At 41.9% G+C, this 21,205-nt stretch overlaps 1 protein-coding gene across 2 annotated transcripts in view; it reads left to right on the top strand.

Annotated features, from left to right (window-relative positions):
- The window catches only part of LOC124881732 (titin-like), a 144,177-nt gene that overhangs the window by 2,420 nt on the left and 120,552 nt on the right, over window positions 1-21,205 (top strand). The window contains exons 3-5 of one of the 2 annotated variants that reach the window (XM_047387484.1): window positions 2,147-2,437; window positions 15,591-15,905; window positions 19,483-19,773. The exons of the other annotated variant lie outside the window; for it this stretch is intronic. Coding sequence (XP_047243440.1) covers window positions 2,147-2,437; window positions 15,591-15,905; window positions 19,483-19,773 — 897 coding nt within the window. The remainder of the gene's footprint in view (window positions 1-2,146; window positions 2,438-15,590; window positions 15,906-19,482; window positions 19,774-21,205) is intronic. 2 annotated transcript variants of the gene reach the window in all.

The following is a 21,205-nucleotide window of genomic DNA, read 5'->3' as shown; positions in this document are numbered from 1 at the left end:
TAATGAACGACTGAGCTGCGCAGCTCGACATGCGCTGCAGCAACGGTCGTCGGAGCTCTGATGTCTTTAGAGTTTATAAAAATCTGAGGAAACAAACTTTTAGCCGCCATTTCCAAGTCATGGTTTACGATGTAAGGGGACAATATCTGCAGAAATAGAAGCTCGCCGGCGGGCTTACTTTTCCTCCACACGGCCATTCCTGGAAGAGCTTGAAAGCTGGAAATCTGTCTGATACAAGAAGATCAGAAGATTCATATTCCCCGATCGAAAACTGTTCGACGCAACCCAGGAACAGGTGAAACCCACAGAGGTTTGTTCCCAAGGAGACGACTTTCCCTCCTTTTTTTTTAGTCGACTGTAACGGTTTCTAATATTTTCCCCGTTTTGGACGGATTAGAAGTTGACTGTTTTTGAGTTGATCACGGACCCGTGACACTCTGGTTCTTTTTTTCAGATCCACGGCCCATCCTCAAGCCGGTTAAGAGAAGAAATCCTCAAAGTAATTTTGTTCTTTTTATATTAAATCGGTAGGTGTATTTAGAGGTCTGGGCAGGGTGAGGCATAGTTAAGGTGAATTAGGATCACCATTAGTTAATCTCAGGTAATAACTTGTTGCATGAAATATGGATTGAAGTGTTTATGCTGAACTAGTTGGATTTACTGTCTGAATACTGTGGAAGCACAACGAGCGGTTGCTCAAGTTGGATGCGTTCGTCCTGCTGATTGCCAATCAGCCAGGAGTTAAAACTGAACTTTGGAGGTTTTTTATTTGAAACAGACTGCAGTCTGGACCTCGTGTCCTGGCCACTCCATTGTTCGTCCCATCATTTCATCACCCTTGGGGTTTTTCCACCGAGCCTCAGAGTTTTACAACCTTTGTTTGAGATTTGGGGCTATCGGCTGATAGTGGCTAAGGGGCGTGGCACTACCATTGTACCAGCTGATAGCTGTTGACAAGACGCCCACACGGAGAAAGGCTTCACAGCGTCATGGTTTTTCATCATCTTTCCAAGTTAATCCAAATTGTTGTTATTCTCATTTGTCCAACTATTGTTCTGATCTTCATCTACCCTCAGCACACATCCTTATTTTTGATTATTAGTGTGAGCCTTTTTGTAGAATAGTGCATATTTAGTTAGGTGAACGTTGTTGGACCAGAATAGTTTAGCTGTAAGAGGGACTATTGGTTTAATAAATGTTCACACAGATAAAAAGACAGCGATTATGTTTATTTTGTGGAAGAGTAATTATCTGTCAAGATAAGGTTAGAATTCCACCATTTGGTCAAGCGGTTGATAACATAGTGACATTTGGTGTGGTTTTGGTTAATAATTATTAATTATAATTAACTAGATGTAATTAAGTGCTGTGAGCCCTATAATCACACCACCAGAGTGTATCTCTGATCTTTATTTGTAAGAAATGATTTTTGGTCAGAATTTATTTGTTTCAAATTATGATTTTTAATTAAAATATTTTGATAAGTTTTTATAATCAATAATCATAAATATTACAATGGCTTCAATCGAGCAATACAGTCCAAAAACTTGGTTTAACTATATAGTCAATTATCTGATATTAAACAGGTATTTTCATTTAATTAATGATTATTTATACCTAACAATGATCAAATGAAACTCACAAAGTGGTTTTTAAATTTTATTTCTGCCCCCAACTGTGTTTTTGTTGAGTTATCTTTGTTGGGTGTCTGCTGCTTCCTGGTTGAGCTAAAGGTGGGGCCAAGCTTTTAGGACCCGACATCAGCTGACATCAGGAAGTAGGTTCATCAGAATGAACGTTGTGCTGAGCTGCTGTGAGGCTGTTTAGATTCAATTAGTTTATCTTGTATTGTGTGTGGTTCAATGTTTTGATCAAACCTCTATCTTTTACATTCATTTGTAAAGATTTCTTGATTTGTTCCATCATGCTGATGAATACCTGATCAGATCTGCAATATTACTGCAGATGAATCACCAAGTAACATGTAGACAACATCTAATGTTTCATCAAAGAGGTTATTTGTAAATCTTTATTATTTTTTATTCTACTCTTCGCAGCCTGAGATAAAGTTGTATTTTTTAGAGTTTTAGAGAAAGTTACTTCTGCATCTTTCAGACTGAGACAACAGTTTTTATTTTTCTTCCAGTCTCTCCCTCTCCACCAGAGGATGATCCAACAAAGGATGGAGATGTCACATTAAACTGTTCTCTGGAGAGATACAGTGGGTTGGATCCGTGTCCAGAGAACAGCCTCTGCTGGGTGGATGAGACAGGAACTGGGCTGACTGGTGAAGGTGTTGGGTTCAAGTTAAGACCAAGGAGATGTGCTTCCTCTCTGACTGTGCAACATCAGAGTGGCACCAACAGAACATACACCTGCCGGTTTGTTGTAGAGAACATCGTGGAGGTAGACGCTCACTACACAGTTGTGTTTGAAGGTATGATCACTTTATTTACTGAGTGAATAAGAATAAAAGCAGGAATTACCACAATTATACGTGACCATATTCTATATAAAAGTCCTTTAAGTGAATATCACTTCTCATTTCAGATAGATTGGACAATATTTTCTAAACCAGTTTTCCACCTAAAATAAAAAGTGCTTGATTTGGTTTTTATTCTGGACAAACAAGGTTAAAAATCTTTTTTTATTATCTGCTGTAGCTTAGAAACACTGAGACAACCCATATGAAAGAAAAGGGGACTTAAGTTATTGTAAGCTAAAACCTCTCGTTCATATCTTACTATCAGCTAATTAACACACATATTAAACCTTCCTGCATCTTTTCTCAAATCTGAGGGCAGAGGGTCTATTTAAAGGAAGAAAGTATCTGTTCTGTTCATGTTTTACCTCAACATGTTCATTATAAGACTTGTTGTTCCTACGTGGAAAATAGACTTCTATTCTTAGCCTGATTTTCTATACATCACTGTGTACCATAACTCAGTAGCTGTAGAACTTATGATCTAACAATAAGATTATTGTTTTTTGGTAAAAATTACATTTATTAGTAAGTTTGATATCTTATGATGACATTATTACTAAATGTGCTACCAGTCTGTCTGATGGTGTAATTAAGCTCTTTAAGCTCACTGTGTGATAATAGCCTGACTTATTTTAAAACAAACAGGAGTTTGTGTTAAAACCTGCAGATGTTATCTGAGATTTTTTCTGGATATACACAGATCTCCTTATGGTAATCTGGTCATCTTATAATAAAATGTTACCTGAAGTTTAGTGGGCAACTGCCAAGTGGAATAAACAGAAAATGATGCAGGAAGGTATGGTTTAATATGTGTTTTAAGTAGCTGATAGTCAGATCTTAACCAGAATCTAAAGCTTACAATAACAGAAAAAAACAAATGATGGCACTAAACTTTATTGAAAGTGATGTAAATATATTGTAATTGTTTATTGCCCTAAAACCATAAAACCATCTGACCGACACCATCTGTGTTAGAAGGTATAATGTCGTCTTATTAGGGCAAAGGTTGAATAATCAAAATCAGCTTTATTGCCAAGTTCGTACATACAAACAAGGAATTTGACTCCGGTACACTTTGCTCTTTTGTTCTGTTTTTGCATTACAGAATATACATATTTACAATTTACAATGTACACATATATAATAAAAAGGTACTTTTGCAACATCTGTATGCTGTTGTTTTGTACTCTATTGAATGTTCAACAGAGAAACAACCTGGGGGAAGAAACTGTCTCTGTGGCGGCTGGTTTTAGTGAACAGTGCTCTGTAGCGCCACCTGAAGGTAAAGCTCTGAACAGTTTATGTGCAGGGTGTGTGGGGTCTGCAGAGATTTTAGCAGCTCTTTTCTTGACCCTAGACCTGTATAAGTCCTGGAAGGAGGGAAGGTCAGTCCTGATTATTCGTTGCAGTCTGGACCTGTCCTGTTTTGTGGATGAGCCAAACCACACTGAGATGGATGAAGACAGGACAGACTGAATGATGGCAGTGTAGAAGATGACCAGCAGCTCCTGTGGAAGGTTGAACTTCTTGAGTTGCCTCAAGAAGTACAGTCTCTGCTGGACCTTCTTTCAAACAGTGTCTATGTGCGAAGACCATCTCAGGTCCTCAGAGATGGTGGTTCCTAAGAACCTGAAGTGGTCCACGGCCGATACAATGTTGTTGAGGATGGTGAGGGGGGTGTATGGGGGTGGTGTTATCCGAAAGTCCACCACCATTTTCACAGTCTTGAGTGGGTTCAGTTCAAGGTAGTTCTGACAGCACCAGTGTACCAGCCGATCCACCTGCTGTCTGTATGCAGACTCATCACCGTCCTGGATCAGTCCAATGACAGTGGTGTCGTCTGCAAACTTAAGGAATTTCACGGACGAGTCCGATGAGGTGCAGTCATTTGTGTACAGAGAGAAGAGGAGTGGGGATAGAACACACCCCTGGGGGGCACCAGTACTTATTGATCTGGATCGAGAGAAGATGCTCCCCAGTCTCACCTGCTGCTGTCGGTCCGTCAGGAAGCTGTTGATCCACTGACAGGTGGAGGCTGGGACGTTGAGCTGGGTGAGCTTCTGGTGGAGGATGTCTGGTATGATAGTGTTGAAGGCCGAGCTGAAGTCTACAAACAGGATCCTGGCGTACGTCCCTGGATGGTCGAGGTGTTGCAGGATGAAGTGTAGACCTAAGTTAACAGCATCATCTGCCGACCTGTTTGCTCGGTATGCAAATTGCAGGGGGTCCAGCAGGGGGCCTGTGATGTCTTTCAGGTGCTTTAACACCAGCCGCTCAAAGGATTTCATGACCACAGACGTCAGGGCTACAGGCCTGTAGTCATTTAATCCTAGGATGGTGGGTTTCTTAGGAACCGGGATGATGGTGGATCGTTTGAGGCAGGAGGGGACCTCACATTTCTCCAGTGACTTGTTGAAGATCCTTGTGAAGATCGGAGCGAGTTGATTTGCACAGGCTTTCAGACATGATGGGGAGATGTTATCAGGTCCTCCAGCTTTCTTTTTTTTCATGCGCTGAAAGAGCCTATTTACATCTTCCTCTGAGATCTTTAGTGCAGGCAGAGGATCTGATGGTGGGGGGTTGGTTGCTTTATGTGAGGAATTTGTTCCTGAATGGGATGTGGAGGAGATGATTTGAGGTGTGAATGGCTTCTTGTCATGTCTGCAGTAGAAGCCATTCAGACGGTTGGCCAGGAGACGACTCTGTTCAGGATGGGTGGGGGGGCTCCTATAGGCAGTCAGGTTTCTCAGACCAGTCCATACAGCTGAAGCATCACCAGTAGAAAGGCTGTTTTTCAGCTTCACCGTAGCTTCTCTTAGCTGCTTTGATATCCTTTGTTAGTTTGTTCCTGGCCTGCCTGTACTGCGCCCAATCTCCACTGCTGTGAGCTTCTCCTTTTCCCTGCGCAGATTCCTGAGGTGTGGAGTAAACCATGGCTTGTTGTTTCCAAAGGTGCAGAAGGTCTTGGTCTGCACACACATGTCCTCACAGAGACTGATGTATGATGTCACCACATCAGTTAGTTGGTTTAGGTCAGTGGCTGAAGTTTCAAAAACAGTCCAGTCTGTGCATTCAAAGCAGGCCTGTAGCATCTGCTTTGATTCCTCAGTCCACTTCTTAACAGTGTGAACCGTAGGTTTGGAAGCTCTTAGTTTCTGTCTGTAGGTTGGGATGAGGTGGATTAGATAATGATTCGAAAAACCCAGAGCTTTCAGACCCAGAGTGAGCTAAATGTGGAATAAATGTGTGTTATTACATCTATACTATGTATGTATGTTGATATCTGTTTAAGTTTTAGTTTGCATCAGGCTTTTTTTGAAACATGCATCTGGTACAAAATGCTGCTGCACGGTTTTTAACAGTTAATTCCTAACAAGAGCACATAGCTCCAGTTTTGGCATCCCTTCATTGGCTTCCTGCTCAGTTCTGAATCCATTTTAAAATTCTTTTATGGGTTTTTAAGTCTCTTAATGGTCTTACTCCTCCTTATTGGTCTGAGCTGCTTCAACCGTATATGCCTTTGTGTGCTCTTAGATCATGTGATCAGATGCTTTTGGCAGTCCTGAAGACAGTCAATAAAACCAGAGGAAACAGGGCCTTTGCAGTTTGGGCTCCTAAATGGTGGAATGAGCTGCCCCTTAATGTCAGGCAGGCTCCCTCCCTTGCTGTTTTTAAAGTCTGTTTAAAAACAAATTTTTTCTCTTTGGCCTTTAACCCAGAGTGAGCTAGCATCACTGTCTTAATGTTTTACCATTTCTATGTATCTGTATTTGCTTATAATTGTTTTTCTCTTTTATTCCTGTTCGTCGTGTAATTGTGTTCAGAACTTTGGTCAAATGTTATGTTGTTTTTCAAGTGCTTTAGCAATAAAGTGGTAAGATATGAGTCTGCAATAAAATCAATCAATCCAAAATATTTTAAAGGTTAGAAATTTGGATTTCTTTACACAAATTAACTTTGTGGATCTTAAAAAAAATACACATTTAATCTTTTTCCATTTTTAATTGATTTTAGGCTGATTTCTTTTTGTTTGAAAGTACAGTTTCTGTTTTATTGTTGCTTTTATTTTGAAAATGTGCAATCAGGAGGAAGTGATAAAAAGTAATTTTTGTCTTCTAGACAAAAGAGAAAATAAAGCAGATATAGGGAATTCAGGGCTGCATGGTGGAACAGTTGGTAGCACTGTTGCTTTGCAGCAAGAAGTTCCTCGGTTTGATTCCCGGCCAGGGGTCTTTCTGCATGGAGTTTGCATGTTCTTCCCGTGCATGCGTGGGTTCTCACCGGGTACTCTGGCTTCATCCCACAGTCCAAAGACCTGACTGTTAGGTTAACTGGTCTCTCTTAATTTCCCTTAGGTGTATGAATGAGTGTGTGCGTGGTTTTTTGTGTGTTACCCTGCGATGGACTGGCGACCTGTCCAGGGTGACCTCCCCTCTCGTCCGTTGACTGCTGGAGATAGGCACCAGCTTCCCCGTGACCCACTATGGAATAAGCGGTAAAAAATGACTGATTGACTGAATAAGCACTAAGGATTCTCTCCCTTTTTTGTTTAAAATTATATTTGACCCTTTTTTCTCATCTTGTTAGAGACGATGGGTTTTAACGTTTTATTAGTTTGAAGAGGAGTTACTTTGAGACCTGACCATTTATCCCCGTATGTGTCGATGTGTATTCTTATCTTTATGGGATGTATGGATGAAATTAGCTACGCTTAATATTATTAAAGATTCTCCCTAACATTTCTGAGGATCCTCTTTTGGCGCTCAGCCGTCTCTAGGCATTCAGAGTCACCAGCTGCATAGTTTCACCCGAGCATAGATAATTCAATACTTTCCGTCCCTCGTCGTTGTCCTATTTCTAATATGGCTGCTCATTTTTCATCAGTATCTCTAGTCCTTCTCAGCCTTAGCTGCATCCACCCTCGCTCAATCAAGAGCCTGCTTAGACTGGTCTGTTCTTTCCACTGACATTTATATTGCAGCCACCTTCTGATTCCAGCGGCTTGGTCGGCCATCAGAGCGCTTTGCTCTTCTCTTCCCTTTTCCAGAACTTCTGCACGGTCACAAATTGCCGGGCTTTCCGCTCCAGTCTCCTTTCTAACTGGAACGGTATCTCCTTCTCTTCCATCGTCGTCGTTCGTTCAGCTGACTCGTCTTAAGTTTTACAGTCTGTAGCTTCCCGGTTTAAAAGAAGGTCTCTCAGCGGATGGTTCACAATCCTTTGGTTGAAAGAGCCTTGCATGTGATCACATTGTAAGATCTAAGGATATGCAGAATGTAAATACCTTTAATAACTCAATCTATATGCTACTTTTAACCTCTTTGTGTTAGGATTGTGTTCTGTTTGGTGGATCTGTTTGTGTTTACTCACCTTCCAGAGTCAGAGTGGCATGGGCGGAGTTTCCCAATCTATGCATCTGTCCAGGATTCTGCTGATGAGAGCAGCTGGGATTTAAGCTCCTGGAAGTGATCCATTCCTCGCCGGATTATTCAGTCACACTGGTACTGATTGAGACAGCCAATAATTTATCTTTGAGACTTTCTTGAGTAACCTGGTGATTTTTGTGTTTTTCTAAGGACCCTGATTGGATTGTGGAACTCGCCTTTTGCTGGAGCTTAAGGACCCGTGTATTTGGATTCCTCTCCTGGAAACTCTCACCTAGAAACCAACCATCCACCGTCCTGCCACTCTCTCTCTCTCTCTCTCTCTCTCTCCCCCGCGGACATGGAACACAAACGGACACCGAAACCTGGAACACTTACCTCCTGGATTTCCTTTGCCTCCTCCTCCGATCTGACCTCCCTCACAAGAGCCTGTAAGAAACAGAGACAATCTCCTCATCATACTCACCATTACTCCTGTGGATGACCAGCTAACTTCTCCCTATTCCCTTGCAGGACGAACCCACTGTTGTGCACTCACAGTAAATAAACATCATTTAACTTTTCATCTTGTCTCTGTGTCATTGTTCTGTTTTACCTGAACGTGGGTACTCCTCTAGTTAAACCCCAACACTTTGCCTCATAACCTTACCATAAAAGACTTATGTATCTTAAATTATTACAACCCTTTCGTCCTTGACAATCTTTCCTTTGAGTGCTTTTACCCCGTTTCGCCATATATTTATTAAACATCTCACCTCCCTATATTTCCCAGTGCCATGAAATGATATAAAATATATATTTCAACTGTCTGTGACTTTACTTTAGTTTATGAAATTGAAACTAATAAACATTCGTATTGGGATTAAGCGTGCATAAAGTACTAAGAATATTGGCAACCTCTATTGAAAAAATTAAATAAATGTAACTTGGTATTCGCATGTCAAGTAAGCTCAGCACATGACCTTGCTGCACTCCTTCTCTTCTGTTTGTCTTCCATTTAAACACCGAGTTGTAAAGGATGAGCCCGTGTGCTTCTCTGTGACTCTCAACAAAAAGGAAATTGTACTTGAACGACAAATCTTTGTCCTCGACGCAGCTTTTAATATGTAAGCACTTATTTTTGCCAGAAGCAGCCAGTTTTTTAGTTGACGAGAAAGGCTGTCTTAATGGTCTTATTCCCAAAAGGCTTTGAGAAAGTCATTTTAATAGCAGAGTTTACCTATATATACTTTTAGGTGTTTATCTTCAGAGTAACAAGTTGAGATGCTTCCCTTAGTGCCTGGCTAAGAGACCATTGAACGTTTCTTCTCTCTTTCTTCCTGTCTGTGGCAACTGGCACCATTCTCCACTGTAATCTGCAAACAGGTGGATATGACCTCCCAGGGGTGGAGTCAAGCATGTGGCTCATTGGCTACCGACACTTTTCACCTGATGGTGGAACCCCAGGCAGCCAGTCAGGGATTAATATTATTATTATATTTCAACCTTGTTCCTTTATCAACCAGGCGCTAAGAAACTATTTCCTGTTACGATATTCATCATAACTATCTTTTCCCGTATTAATTGTGAGCACACTTTCTCTCTGCACACTGTGTTGGCGCTGCTCCGTTCGGTGGTTTACAGCACCTTCCTGGACTATGCGTTTAAACATGAGCACTAATTGCTCTACTGCCGCAGCAGAATAACAAACTCTTATGAAACTATTTATGAACAGTCAATATTAGTAGGTCATTTACACGGACGTAGCTCCGTCCGTGGGTTTTGAGGGGTTTTTTTTCTCAGGGCAATTCATTCGCGATGTAAGGCCTCCTTTCCCATTCTGAATCCCCAACTTTCTATGAGATCATCTCATCACTATAGCCTGCTGCATCTGGGGCATTTCTGGAAGAAGCGCATCGCCACTTTTTCTGATAATGCAGCAGTGGTCGATCCCGTTAGTCAAAGCCACTCGTCATCTAAGGCATTATGCCTTACCTCAAGTCATAACTCATAACTTCATCACTCCTGCTCATCATGTTCCAGATTATTCTATTTAGTTCCTAAGTCTTCTGTTGTTTCTCCCAATCAGTCTACTTCAATTTCTCCTTTTAAAGTCCTAAGGTTGATTGAATCCATCTCTTCATCCTTGTTAATATCAACCCGCATTCTATTATTCATCAGGTTTAGCCTTTTACTACTTTTAAATCCTTTTCCTTCACATGCCCCATTTCTCACGCTAGAAGGAGCCCCATGTCTGCATCCTGGTTCCTCAAATATTATAGGCATGTCCCAGTTCAATGCATTACACCCCATCCAGTTTTCACGCCATTCCTTCAGAATAGGAGCAGCCACTACTGCTGTTATGATTCTGGCACGTCTGCTCTACCTTGTCTCCCTGGCTGCAATCAGCAGATGAGATGCACCTGGTGGCTGCTGCAGTGCAGTGCAATCTGTGGCATTCCAAGCACATGTGTCTTCCCTGATATATACTGACTCTGACAAGCAGACGGTGCCAGATTTTTGAAAGCCATCGTGTGAGTAGATATTCAGCGTTCCTTCCTGTCTGATCATTGTTTTTTTTACCTTGCCTTGTCTCTTGGATTTTGCCTCTCTGCCTGCTCCCTGTCGGACTGTTTGTATTTTGGTTTTCGACCCTGTTTCCCGCATCTGGTTTATGCCTCAGCCTTCTCCTTGCCTGACGTCTCTTGTTCAGATCATTGACCCTGTTTCTGTCCCCAGATTATTTAGCCAGCCTAGCCCTTGGATTATTCAGCCTAAAGCCACCTGTCTCTCTTACCTGCGCTGTGGAGATCACTGCCTGCCACCCACTGAAGTTTTCCCTCTGGGTTTCAAGTTCTACCCAAGACAAAAGCAGGTTAGTGACTTTTCTGATCCTTGCAATATCTGGAGAAACTACAAGTCACTAATTCCTCTTTCTGCCCCAGTGATTCCCAGAAGCTGTGTGGAGTTTTACCAGAGTTACATTTTCCTGTGACTGAATAAACCTTTAAAATTTTCAGTACTGTGTCTGGCTGAATCTTGGGTCCGCTTGTTTCTGATCCGTAAAATGGACCCATCGCCAGCACAGCAGTGGCGCAGCCACATTGATGAGACCCTTTCCTGGTTGGGTTCCGGCTTGGAGGAAATTATTTCCACATTACGTTCTGGCAATCTTGTCTCCGAGCCGCCACCGTCACAAAGAAACCATGCCCAAGTGACACGGACAACAGCAGAGGTAAGGGAGCCACGCCTCTCTCCGCCTGAGATGTTCAGGGGAGACCCAGACCAATGTCGAGCTTTCCTAACTCAGTGTGAAATTCATTTTGAGCTTCAGCCGTCATCCTTTCCCACTGAACGTTCCAAGGTGGCTTTTGTTATATCTCTGCTGGCAGGAAGGGCGAAACAGTGGGGAACTGCTGAATGGCAGAACAGGTCTGCATCTTGTACCTTCTATGAAACTTTTTCCAAGGAACTTATTCAAGTTTTTAACCATGTTCTTCCAAGTCGTGAAGCCGCAAGAGGATTACTGTCCCTCAAACAGGGTTATCAGCCTGTCTCGTCCTATATAATTGACTTTAATTTGTTGGCCGTAGAGAGCCGTTGGAATGAGGCAGCACAGATGGATGCATTCATGAAAGGATTAAACGCAGACATCAAGGATGAGTTAGCGACCCGTGACTACCCCTCTTCCCTGAAACAACTCGAGGACCTGGCTGCTCGGCTGGCAGGGAGAAGGAGGGAGAAGCGACATAAGGAGGGTCGCTCATCATTAACTCAGGGTCCTGCACACCGGCAGGAGAGAAGGAGCCGGTCACCTATCACTGAGGAAAATGAGGATTGTGAGCCCACGCAGTTGGGCAGAACCAAGATTACCCCTGAGGAGAAAGATTGTCGGAGGAGATTCAAGCTCTGTTTTTATTGTGGAGAGAAGGGACATTTAGCACTCAAGTGTCCACTAAAAGGACAGGCTCAGCAGAGGAAGGGAGGTCTCTACTGAGCCGAAGTCAACTAACTGCCTCCTCCTTCTTGTTTCCTGCTCATTTTCAAACCTCTTCCATGTCTCTCCAGGGGGTCGTGTTTATTGATTCAGGAGCAGACACTGAATTCATGGACGAAACATTCGCAAATAAGAACGGCATAAAACTCATTCCATCAACTGACACAAGAAACGTGCTAGCTTTGGATGGTCACAGCATGGAAAAATTCACACCTCAGGATGGAGGAGATTACCTTAACAGTTGGAGGTAATTATCAAGAAAAAGTAACTTTCATGATCATTAATTCACCTGAACTTCCTGTAGTCCTAGGGGCCTCATGGTTGCAGAAACACAACCCTCACATTGACTGGAAGAAGAAAGAAGTTCTGGGTTGGTCTGAGTCATGTTCTGCTGACTGTCTTTTGTTTGCTGCTATGGAGGTCAGTGTGGAAAATGAGGTTGAGGAGACCTATCTGGATTTATCCAAGGTACCGCAAGAATACCATGATTTAAAGGAATTATTTAATAAAATCAAGGCCACAACTCTGCCACCCCACAGACCGTATGATTGTGCTATTGATTTGTTTCCTGGCACATCACCCCCTAAAGGCAGAACCTATTCATTGTCTGGTCCAGAGCACAGGGCCATGAAGAATTATGTTGATGAGGCATTAAAGGCAGGGCACATTCAACCCTCTTCCTTTCCTGCAGGTGCTGGTTTCTTTTTTGTTGGGAAGAGGGATGGTTCGTTGAGACCATGCATTGATTATAGAGGCCTTAATGAGATAACGGTTAAAAATAGATACCCCTTACCACTCATGAACACAGCTTTTGATCAGATCCAGGGAGCCAAGATATTTTCTAAGCTGGATCTAAGGAATGCATATCATCTGGTCCGAATCAGAGAAGTGAATGAGTGGAAAATGGCTTTCAACACGCCTACGGGCCATTATGAATACAAGGTCATGCCATTTGGACTTACTAACGCTCCTGCAGTTTTTCAGTCATTGGTTAATGACGTTCTAAGAGACATGGTGGGTCAATTCATATTTGTTTATCTTGATGACATACTGATTTGATCTGGATACCCACAGAAAACATGTGAGAGCTGTTCTCCTGCGTCTTCTCCAAAACCAGTTTTTCGTCAAGGCACAAAAATGTGAGTTTCACATTACTACTTCTTTTTTGGGCTTCATCATTTCCCCAGATCAAGTGATTGTCGACCCCTCCAAAGTGAAGGCCGTATTGGAATGGCCTGTTCCAACTGATCGCAAGCAGCTTCAAAGCTTTCTGGGCTTCGCAAACTTTTATAGGAGGTTTATTAGAAATTACAGCCTGGTTGCGACTCCCCTGAATGCTCTTACCTCTTGCAAGGCGAAATTTGTGTGGAACAAGGATGCAGAGAAGGCCTTCAATAGGTTGAAGGAACTCTTCACGTCAGCTCCAGTGCTATGGTCTCCTGACCCAGAGAGACAGTTTATTGTGGAGGTGGATGCCTCAAGCACTGGGGTCAGAGCCGTATTAAGCCAAAGAGGTGAGGATGATCGTGTTCACCCATGTGCCTTCTTTTCACGGACTCTGTCACAGGCTGAGTGGAATTACGATGTGGGAGACAGAGAGTTGCTGGCCGTCAAGTTGGCATTGACGGAGTGGAGACATTAGCTGGAGGGGACTAAGGAGCCGTTTATGGTGTGGACTGACCATAAAAACTTGGAGTACCTGAAATCAGCAAAACGGCAGAACCCCAGGCAGGCAAGGTGGGCTCTGTTTTTTGGTTGTTTTAATTTCTCCCTGTCTTACAGGCCAGGGAGTAAAAATGGCAAACCTGACGCCCTATCCCGGATTCAAGAGCGGAGGAGGAGTTTATCCTTCCTGAGCCCATCAGGTTATCTGTGTCCCAAGTTGAGGTGGAAAGGGAGGGATCTGCCTATCCCTCCATCATGCCCACCGGACTGCTGTTTTGTTCCTGAACGCCTTGTGCCAAAGGTACTGGAGTCTTGTCATTGCTCTTGTCTCGTTTGTCATCCTGGAATCAGCAGAACGGTTCAGACAGTTCAAACTCAGTTTTGATGGCCATCGCTTGTTAAGGATGTCAAAGACTTTGTTTCTGCATGCACTCATTGTTGCCAGGCCAAGTCTTCTTGTCGCCCCCCTGCGGGGTTGTTGCACCCATTGCCCATTCCCCCTCGCCCATGGTCACACATTGCTATGGACTTTGTAACAGGTTTACCGGTGTCAAATGGTCACTCTGTTCTACTGACCATAATTGACAAATTTTCTAAGATGGTTCATCTGGTGCCCCTGGAGAAGCTCCCGTCTGCAAAGGAGATGGGTGAGATACTGACCAAATACGTTTTCAGGCTCCATGGAATTCTTATTGACATTGTTTCTGATAGAGGACCCCAGTTTGTGTCACGTTATTGGAAGGAGTTCTGTTTTTTGTTGGGAATTTCTATCAGTCTCTCTTCAGGTTTTCATCCTCAGTCTGATGGCCAAACTGAGAGGGCAAACCAAGACGTGGAAACCAAACTTCACATCTTATGTGAGTCAGACCCGACCAAGTGGTCACAAAATTTGCCCTGGGTTGAATACGCCATGAACTCTATGCAATCTAGTGCCACTGGTTTGTCTCCTTTCCATGTTGTTTGATTTCCAGCCACCCATGTTTTCGGTTCAGGAGAGAGAGGCTAATGTTCCGTCCACCCAAGCGGCTGTCCTAAGGTGCCAAAGAATATGGAGAAAGGCCAGGAGGTCGATGATCAGAATGTCACTGGTTCAGTCAAGAACGTCCAACCGGAGACGGACCCCTGCCCCTAAGTACCAGGTGGGGCAGAAAGTTTGGCTCTCCACCAAGGACCTACCATTAAGGGTAGAGTCCCGGAAGTTGGCACCCCGATTTGTTGGACCTTTCCCAATTTCCAAGATCATCAACCCTGTCGCTGTACGGGTGAGATTACCCAATTCCATGAGTATTCACCCCACGTTCCACGTTTCTCAGGTCAAGCCATTCGTGGAGCCCCGACTACAAATGATCATCTGAGCTCATGTTATTCTCAGCATTCATGTCTTCCTCCCAGGTCCGAGCACCAAAGAAATAACCATGTAATTTCTCATCATTAAATCTTTTCTAATTGCCATCCCTTTCTTTGAGTCTTTTCAGATTGAAATAAAACTTTAATAATCACCTGTTTCTTTACAAGCAGGTCTTTCAGCTAAAACATAGCTTACTATAGTTGATCTGAGTGTTACAAAGTGAATGAGTTAAATGTAGTTTTTTGTTCGTTTCTGACTAAAGTTTGTGCAACTAGTTCCTGTTTGTGGTTTTCCTTCAGTTTCTAAAAAAACACAAGTGTGACGAGAGCAAAATGACAGAATACGTGGCGAGTGTTGGTATGAAGATGTTTTCATTCTTTAATTCAGCCACAAAGAAGAAATATCAATACTTTCAGATCGTCAGCAGAGAAAAGTCTCTTAGTGTTCAGCAGCTACTAGAAAACGAGATGTTAGGTCTGGTTCTGGTTCTGATCGTTGTGCTTCAGTTTCAAGGCAAAGATCTGTTTTCTTTCTTTATCTCAAACTTCTAACCTGACGGGGATTAAAATGTTAATCACTTATGATATGAAAAAAAAGTTTTAAAAAAATGATGCAAATATGGAAATTACGGTAATATAAAATAAATGACAACATATTTAATTTTACCTTCATAATTGTGTTTGTGAAGGATGAAGTGTGTAAAACTATATTGTGTCTTTGTCTCTGCTGCAGGGACCAGTGGAGGAGAACTTCATCTCTATCACAGAGCTGGAGATGATGTTGTTCTACCTTGTATCAGTCCTTCATCTTCTTACTCGTGCTCCAATGTTAACTGGTTTTACAGCAGAGATCCAAGCACAAGCTTTCCATTGGAGGTTGATAATGGAAAAGTTGTTGATAGTTCACCTCGAGCTGCCAGGTTAAATGTGGACAGTAACTGCTCTCTGATCATCAACAACATCACTGCTGAGGATGCTGGACGTTACTTCTGCCGACCTGGTTCAGGAACCACCTTAGATGGCAGTCTGCTTCTGAGTGTTTTGACCAGTGAGTATGTAGACTTGAAAGATTTGACACAGACTTTTTCCTTCTGACTAACATTGTGAAATACTTGTGTTGGACAGATGTTTCTGACATCAACAGTTATGATGAATATCTGATGAATATTTGATGCAGTCAGAAGTTAAAATGTTGTTCTGTCAGAGTGAGAACCAATCATTTATTCAGCACTGTGTGATGGTGTTGGGTCATCCATTTTGTGTCTAATGGACGACTGAGCTGCGCAGCTCGACATGCGCCGCAGCAACGGTCGTCGGAACTCTGATGTCTTTAGAGTTTATAAAAATCTGAGGAAACAAACTTTTAGCCGCCATTTCTGTCAGGTTTAAACAACCTAAAATGCTTATAACATCACAAGAAGAGAAAGACAAATAATTAGTTTCTTACTACTGCGAGGAGAACGGACAGAGATGTGCTTTCAATTACAAATCTCCTACCGCTCTGAAAACCATCTGTCTGATCCTCTCTTTATTTATGGTGGTCCCTAGTTACAATAAACGTTGCTGCTCTATAGGATGGGGGAAGATACAGCTGCAATGTGACATAGGTCACACACAGCATTATCTTGTACAAAACAAAGCTTGCATAGTCTCCATAATCTTAAGGTATGTGCGTTCTTTGTTCAGCACAATCAGCTGTTATCCTTGTGATGAGTTCCCACTGTGACTGCATCATCCCGATTCCACCTTTCCTCCTTGCCTGCAAACAACTCATCACATGTTTACTTACACATACAACAAGAAAGGTTTTAAAAGTCAAATATTAAAGTAAAGAAAATATAAGATAAATCTATATACAATTATTCCAACAATTTCCAAGTCATGGTTTGCGATGTAAGGGGGCAATCTACAGAAATAGAAGCTCGCCGGCGGGCTTACTTTTCCTCCACACGGCCATTCCTGGAAGAGCTTGAAAGCTGGAAATCTGTCTGATACAAGAAGATCAGAAGATTCATATTCCCCGATCGAAAACCGTCCGACGCAACCCAGGAACAGGTGAAACCCACAGAGGTTTGTTCCCAAGGAGACGACTTTCTCTCCTTTTTTTTTTTTGGTCGACCGTAACGGTTTCTAAGATTTTCCCCGTTTTGGACGGATTAGAAGTGTACCGTTTTTGAGTTGATCACGGACCCGTGACACTCTGGTCCTTTTTTTTTAGATCCACGGCCCATCCTCAAGCCGGTGAAGAGAAGAAATCCTCAAAGTAATTTTGTTCTTTTTATATTAAATCCATAGGTGTATTTAGAGGTCTGGGCAGGGTGAGGTATAGTTAAGGTGAATTAGGATCACCATTAGTTAATCTCAGGTAATAACTTGTTGCATGAAATATGGAATGAACTCCAGGGTTAATTGTGGAGTACCACAGGGTTCAGTACTTGGGCCAATTCTCTTTACTATATATATGCTTCCAATAGGTCAAATTATTAGGCAGCATGTGCTAAATGTTCACTGTTACGCTGATACTCAGCTTTTCTTATCCATAAATCCAGATGAGCCCAACCAGTTAGATAGACTACAAGCATGTCTTGAGTCAGGTTTAGCCTAAACTGGCTCAGTTATGGTTGAGGTGCAAACACACCCTCCATTTCTGCTACCTGTATGACCCCTTCTCTTTTCCAATGGTTATAATCAGTCTGACAGAGAGAGATATCCCAATCCTTGTGGTTTTTAGTATAACAATGACCATCAGTGGGACACTTTGTGGGGTGCCTTGAGACGACATTGTTGTAAATAAGCGCCGTTTAACTAAATAATCTTAACTGAAACTATCTGTGTAGTTATGCTGCTATAGGCTTAGGCTGCTGGAGGACATAACGACCACTTTCACCCTCTTCGCTACATTCTCACACTACTCTCCAATTTTGCATTATTTGCTGTTATTTCAGCTTTTAACCTTGTTCTCTCTATTCTCTTCCTAGAAGCTACACCTCACCTGGCTCTGTGTCTACCTGTGACACCTTTCTGGAGAGGGGAATCGTCCGAGCTTCTGCTGGCAACAACTTAATGCTCACCCTCTACCGATGATCCACATGGCCCTGTCTTTCAGTGTGTAACCCTTTCTCTCACCTAGACATGGCGATTGACTGAGCTTAACTGTAACAAACTCTATGTGCTCTCTTTCAGTCTCTAACCTTGAAAACTGGCTCAGAGTTGATCTGTTCTTTCTTTCTAGTTGAAACGATTAAAGGAGCTAAATCTATTAACATTTACTTTTCCTTCCCATAGAAAGTACTCCTGGATCAGTGCTTCTTTGTTCTTTTTGTGTCTCTGCTCTGTACTCTCAAACCCCCAGTCGGTCGTGGCAGATGGCCGCTCACACTGAGCCTGGTTCTGGTTCTGCTGGTGGTTTCTTCCTGTTAAAAGGGAGTTTTTCCTCTCCACTGTCGCTACATGCATGCTCAGTATGAGGGATTGCTGCAAAGTCAACGCCAGTGACTGTCCACGGTCTCTACATGCTCATCCAGGAGGATTGAATGCTGCAAGTCACTGACTGGATGCAATCCCCTGGGTTTCCTTAGATAGAAAAACTTTTTATCCAATTTGAATGAAAAGCTAAATCTGACTGCATTGTTCAACTGTTAGTATTAATTGGAATGTATGAACCTGACTGTTGTGAAGTGCCTTGAGACAACATGTGTTGTGAATTGGCGCTATATAAATAAAACTGAATTGAATTGAATATGGTTAGAATTCCACCATTTGGTCAAGCGGTTGATAACATAGTGATATTTGGTGTGGTTTTGATTAATAATTATTAATTATAATTAACTAGATGTAATTAAGTGCTGTGAGCCCTATAATCACACCACCAGAGTGTATCTCTGATCTTTATTTGTAAGAAATGATTTTTGGTCAGAATTTATTTGTCTTAAATTATGATTTTTAATTAAAATATTTTGATAAGTTTTTATAATCAATAATCATAAATGTTACAATGGCTTCAATCAAACATTACAGTCCACACACTTGGTTTAACTATACTGTCAATTATCTGATATTAAACAGGTATTTTCATTTAATTAATTATTATTTATACCTAACAATGATCAAATGAAACTCACAATGTGGTTTTTAAATTTTATTTCTGCCCCCAACTGTGTTTTTGTTGAGTTATCTTTGTTGGGTGTCTGCTGCTTCCTGGTTGAGCTAAAGGTGGGGCTGAGCTTTTAGGACCTGACATCAGCTGACATCAGGAAGTAGGTTCATCAGAATGAACGTTGTGCTGAGCTGCTGTGAGGCTGTTTAGATTCAATTAGTTTATCTTGTATTGTGTGTGGTTCAATGGTTTGATCAAACCTCTATCTTTTACATTCATTTGTAAAGATTTCTTGATTTGTTCCATCATGCTGATGAATACCTGCTCAGATCTGCAATATTACTGCAGATCAATCACCAAGTAACATGTAGACAACATCTAATGTTTCATCAAAGAGGTTATTTGTAAATCTTTATTATTTTTTATTCTACTCTTCACAGCCTGAGATAAAGTTGTATTTTTTAGAGTTTTAGAGAAAGTTACTTCTGCATCTTTCAGACTGAGACGACAGTTTTTATTTTTCTTCCAGTCTCTCCATCTCCACCAGAGGATGATCCAACAAAGGATGGAGATGTCACATTAAACTGTTCTCTGGAGAGATACAGTGGGTTGGATCCGTGTCCAGAGAACAGCCTCCTCTGGGTGGATGAGACAGAAACTGGGCTGACTGGTGAAGGTGTTGGGTTCAAGTTAGAACCAAGGAGATGTGCTTCCTCTCTAACTGTGCAGCATCAGAGTGGCACCAGCAGAACATACACCTGCCGGTTTGTTGTAGAGAACAGCGTGAAGGTAGAAGCTCACTACACAGCTGTGTTTAAAGGTATGATCACTTTATTTACTGAGTGAATAAGAATAAAAGCAGGAATTACCACATTTATATGTGACCATATTCTATATAAAAGTCCTTTAAGTGAATATCACTTCTCATTTCAGATAGATTGGACAATATTTTCTAAACCAGTTTTCCACCTAAATAAAAAGTGCTTGATTTGGTTTTTATTCTGAACAAACAAGGTTAAAAATCATTTTTTATTATCTGCTGTAGCTTAGAAACACAGACAAACCATATGAAAGAAAAGGGGACTTAAGTTATTGTAAGCTAAAACTTCTCGTTCATTTCTTACTATCAGCTAATTAACACACATATTAAACCTTCCCGCATCTTTTCTAAAATCTGAGGGCAGAGGGTCTATTTAAAGGAAGGACGTATCTGTTTTGTTCATGTTTTACCTCAACATGTTCATTATAAGACTTGTTGTTCCTACGTGGAAAATAGACTTCTATTCTCAGCCTGATTTTCCGAAGACAGTCTATAAAACCAGAGGAGACAGGGCCTTTGCAGTTTGGGCTCCTAAATGGTGGAATGAGCTGCCCCTGAATGTCAGGCAGGCTCCCTCCCTTGCTGTTTTTAAAATCCGTTTAAAAACAAATTTTTTCTCTTTGGCCTTTAACCCAGAGTGAGCTAGCATCACTGTTTTAATGTTTTACCTTTTCTATGTATCTGTTGTATTTGCTTATAATTGTTTTTCTGTTTTATTCCTGTTCGTCGTGTAATTGTGTTCAGCACTTTGGTCAAATGTTATGTTGTTTTTCAAGTGCTTTAGCAATAAAGTGGTAAGATATGAGTCTGCAATAAAATCAATCAATCCAAAATATTTTAAAGGTTAGAAATTTGGATTTCTTTACACAAATTAACTTTGTGGATCTTAAAAAAAATACACATTTAATCTTTTTCCATTTTTAATCGATTTAGGCTGATTTGTTTTTGTTTGAAAGTACAGTTTCTGTTTTATTGCTGCAACGTGCAATCACAAGGAAGTGATAAAAAGTATTTTTTTTCATCTTCTAGACACAAGAGAAAATAACGCAGATATTGGAAATTCAGGGCTGCACGGTGGAACAGTTGGTAGCACTGTTGCCGTGCAGCAAGAAGGTCCTGGGTTCAATTCCCGGCCAGGGGTCTTTCAGCATGGAGTTTGCATGTTCTTCCCGTGCATGCGTGGGTTCTCACCGGGTACTCCGGCTTCCTCCCACAGTCCAAAGACATGACTGTTAGGTTAATTGGTCTCTCTTAATTTCCCTTAGGTGTATGAATGAGTGTGTGCGTGGTTTTTTGTGTGTTGCCCTGCGATGGACTGGCGACCTGTCCAGGGTGACCCCGCCTCTCACCCGTAGACTGCTGGAGATAGGCACCAGCTTCCCCGTGACCCACTATGGAATAACTGATGGAAAATGACTGACTGACTGAATAA

Source organism: Girardinichthys multiradiatus, chromosome 15 (assembly GCF_021462225.1).
Source record: "Girardinichthys multiradiatus isolate DD_20200921_A chromosome 15, DD_fGirMul_XY1, whole genome shotgun sequence".
Classification (NCBI taxonomy): Eukaryota; Metazoa; Chordata; class Actinopteri; order Cyprinodontiformes; family Goodeidae; genus Girardinichthys; species Girardinichthys multiradiatus.
This window is presented reverse-complemented; position numbering and strand designations above follow the sequence as displayed.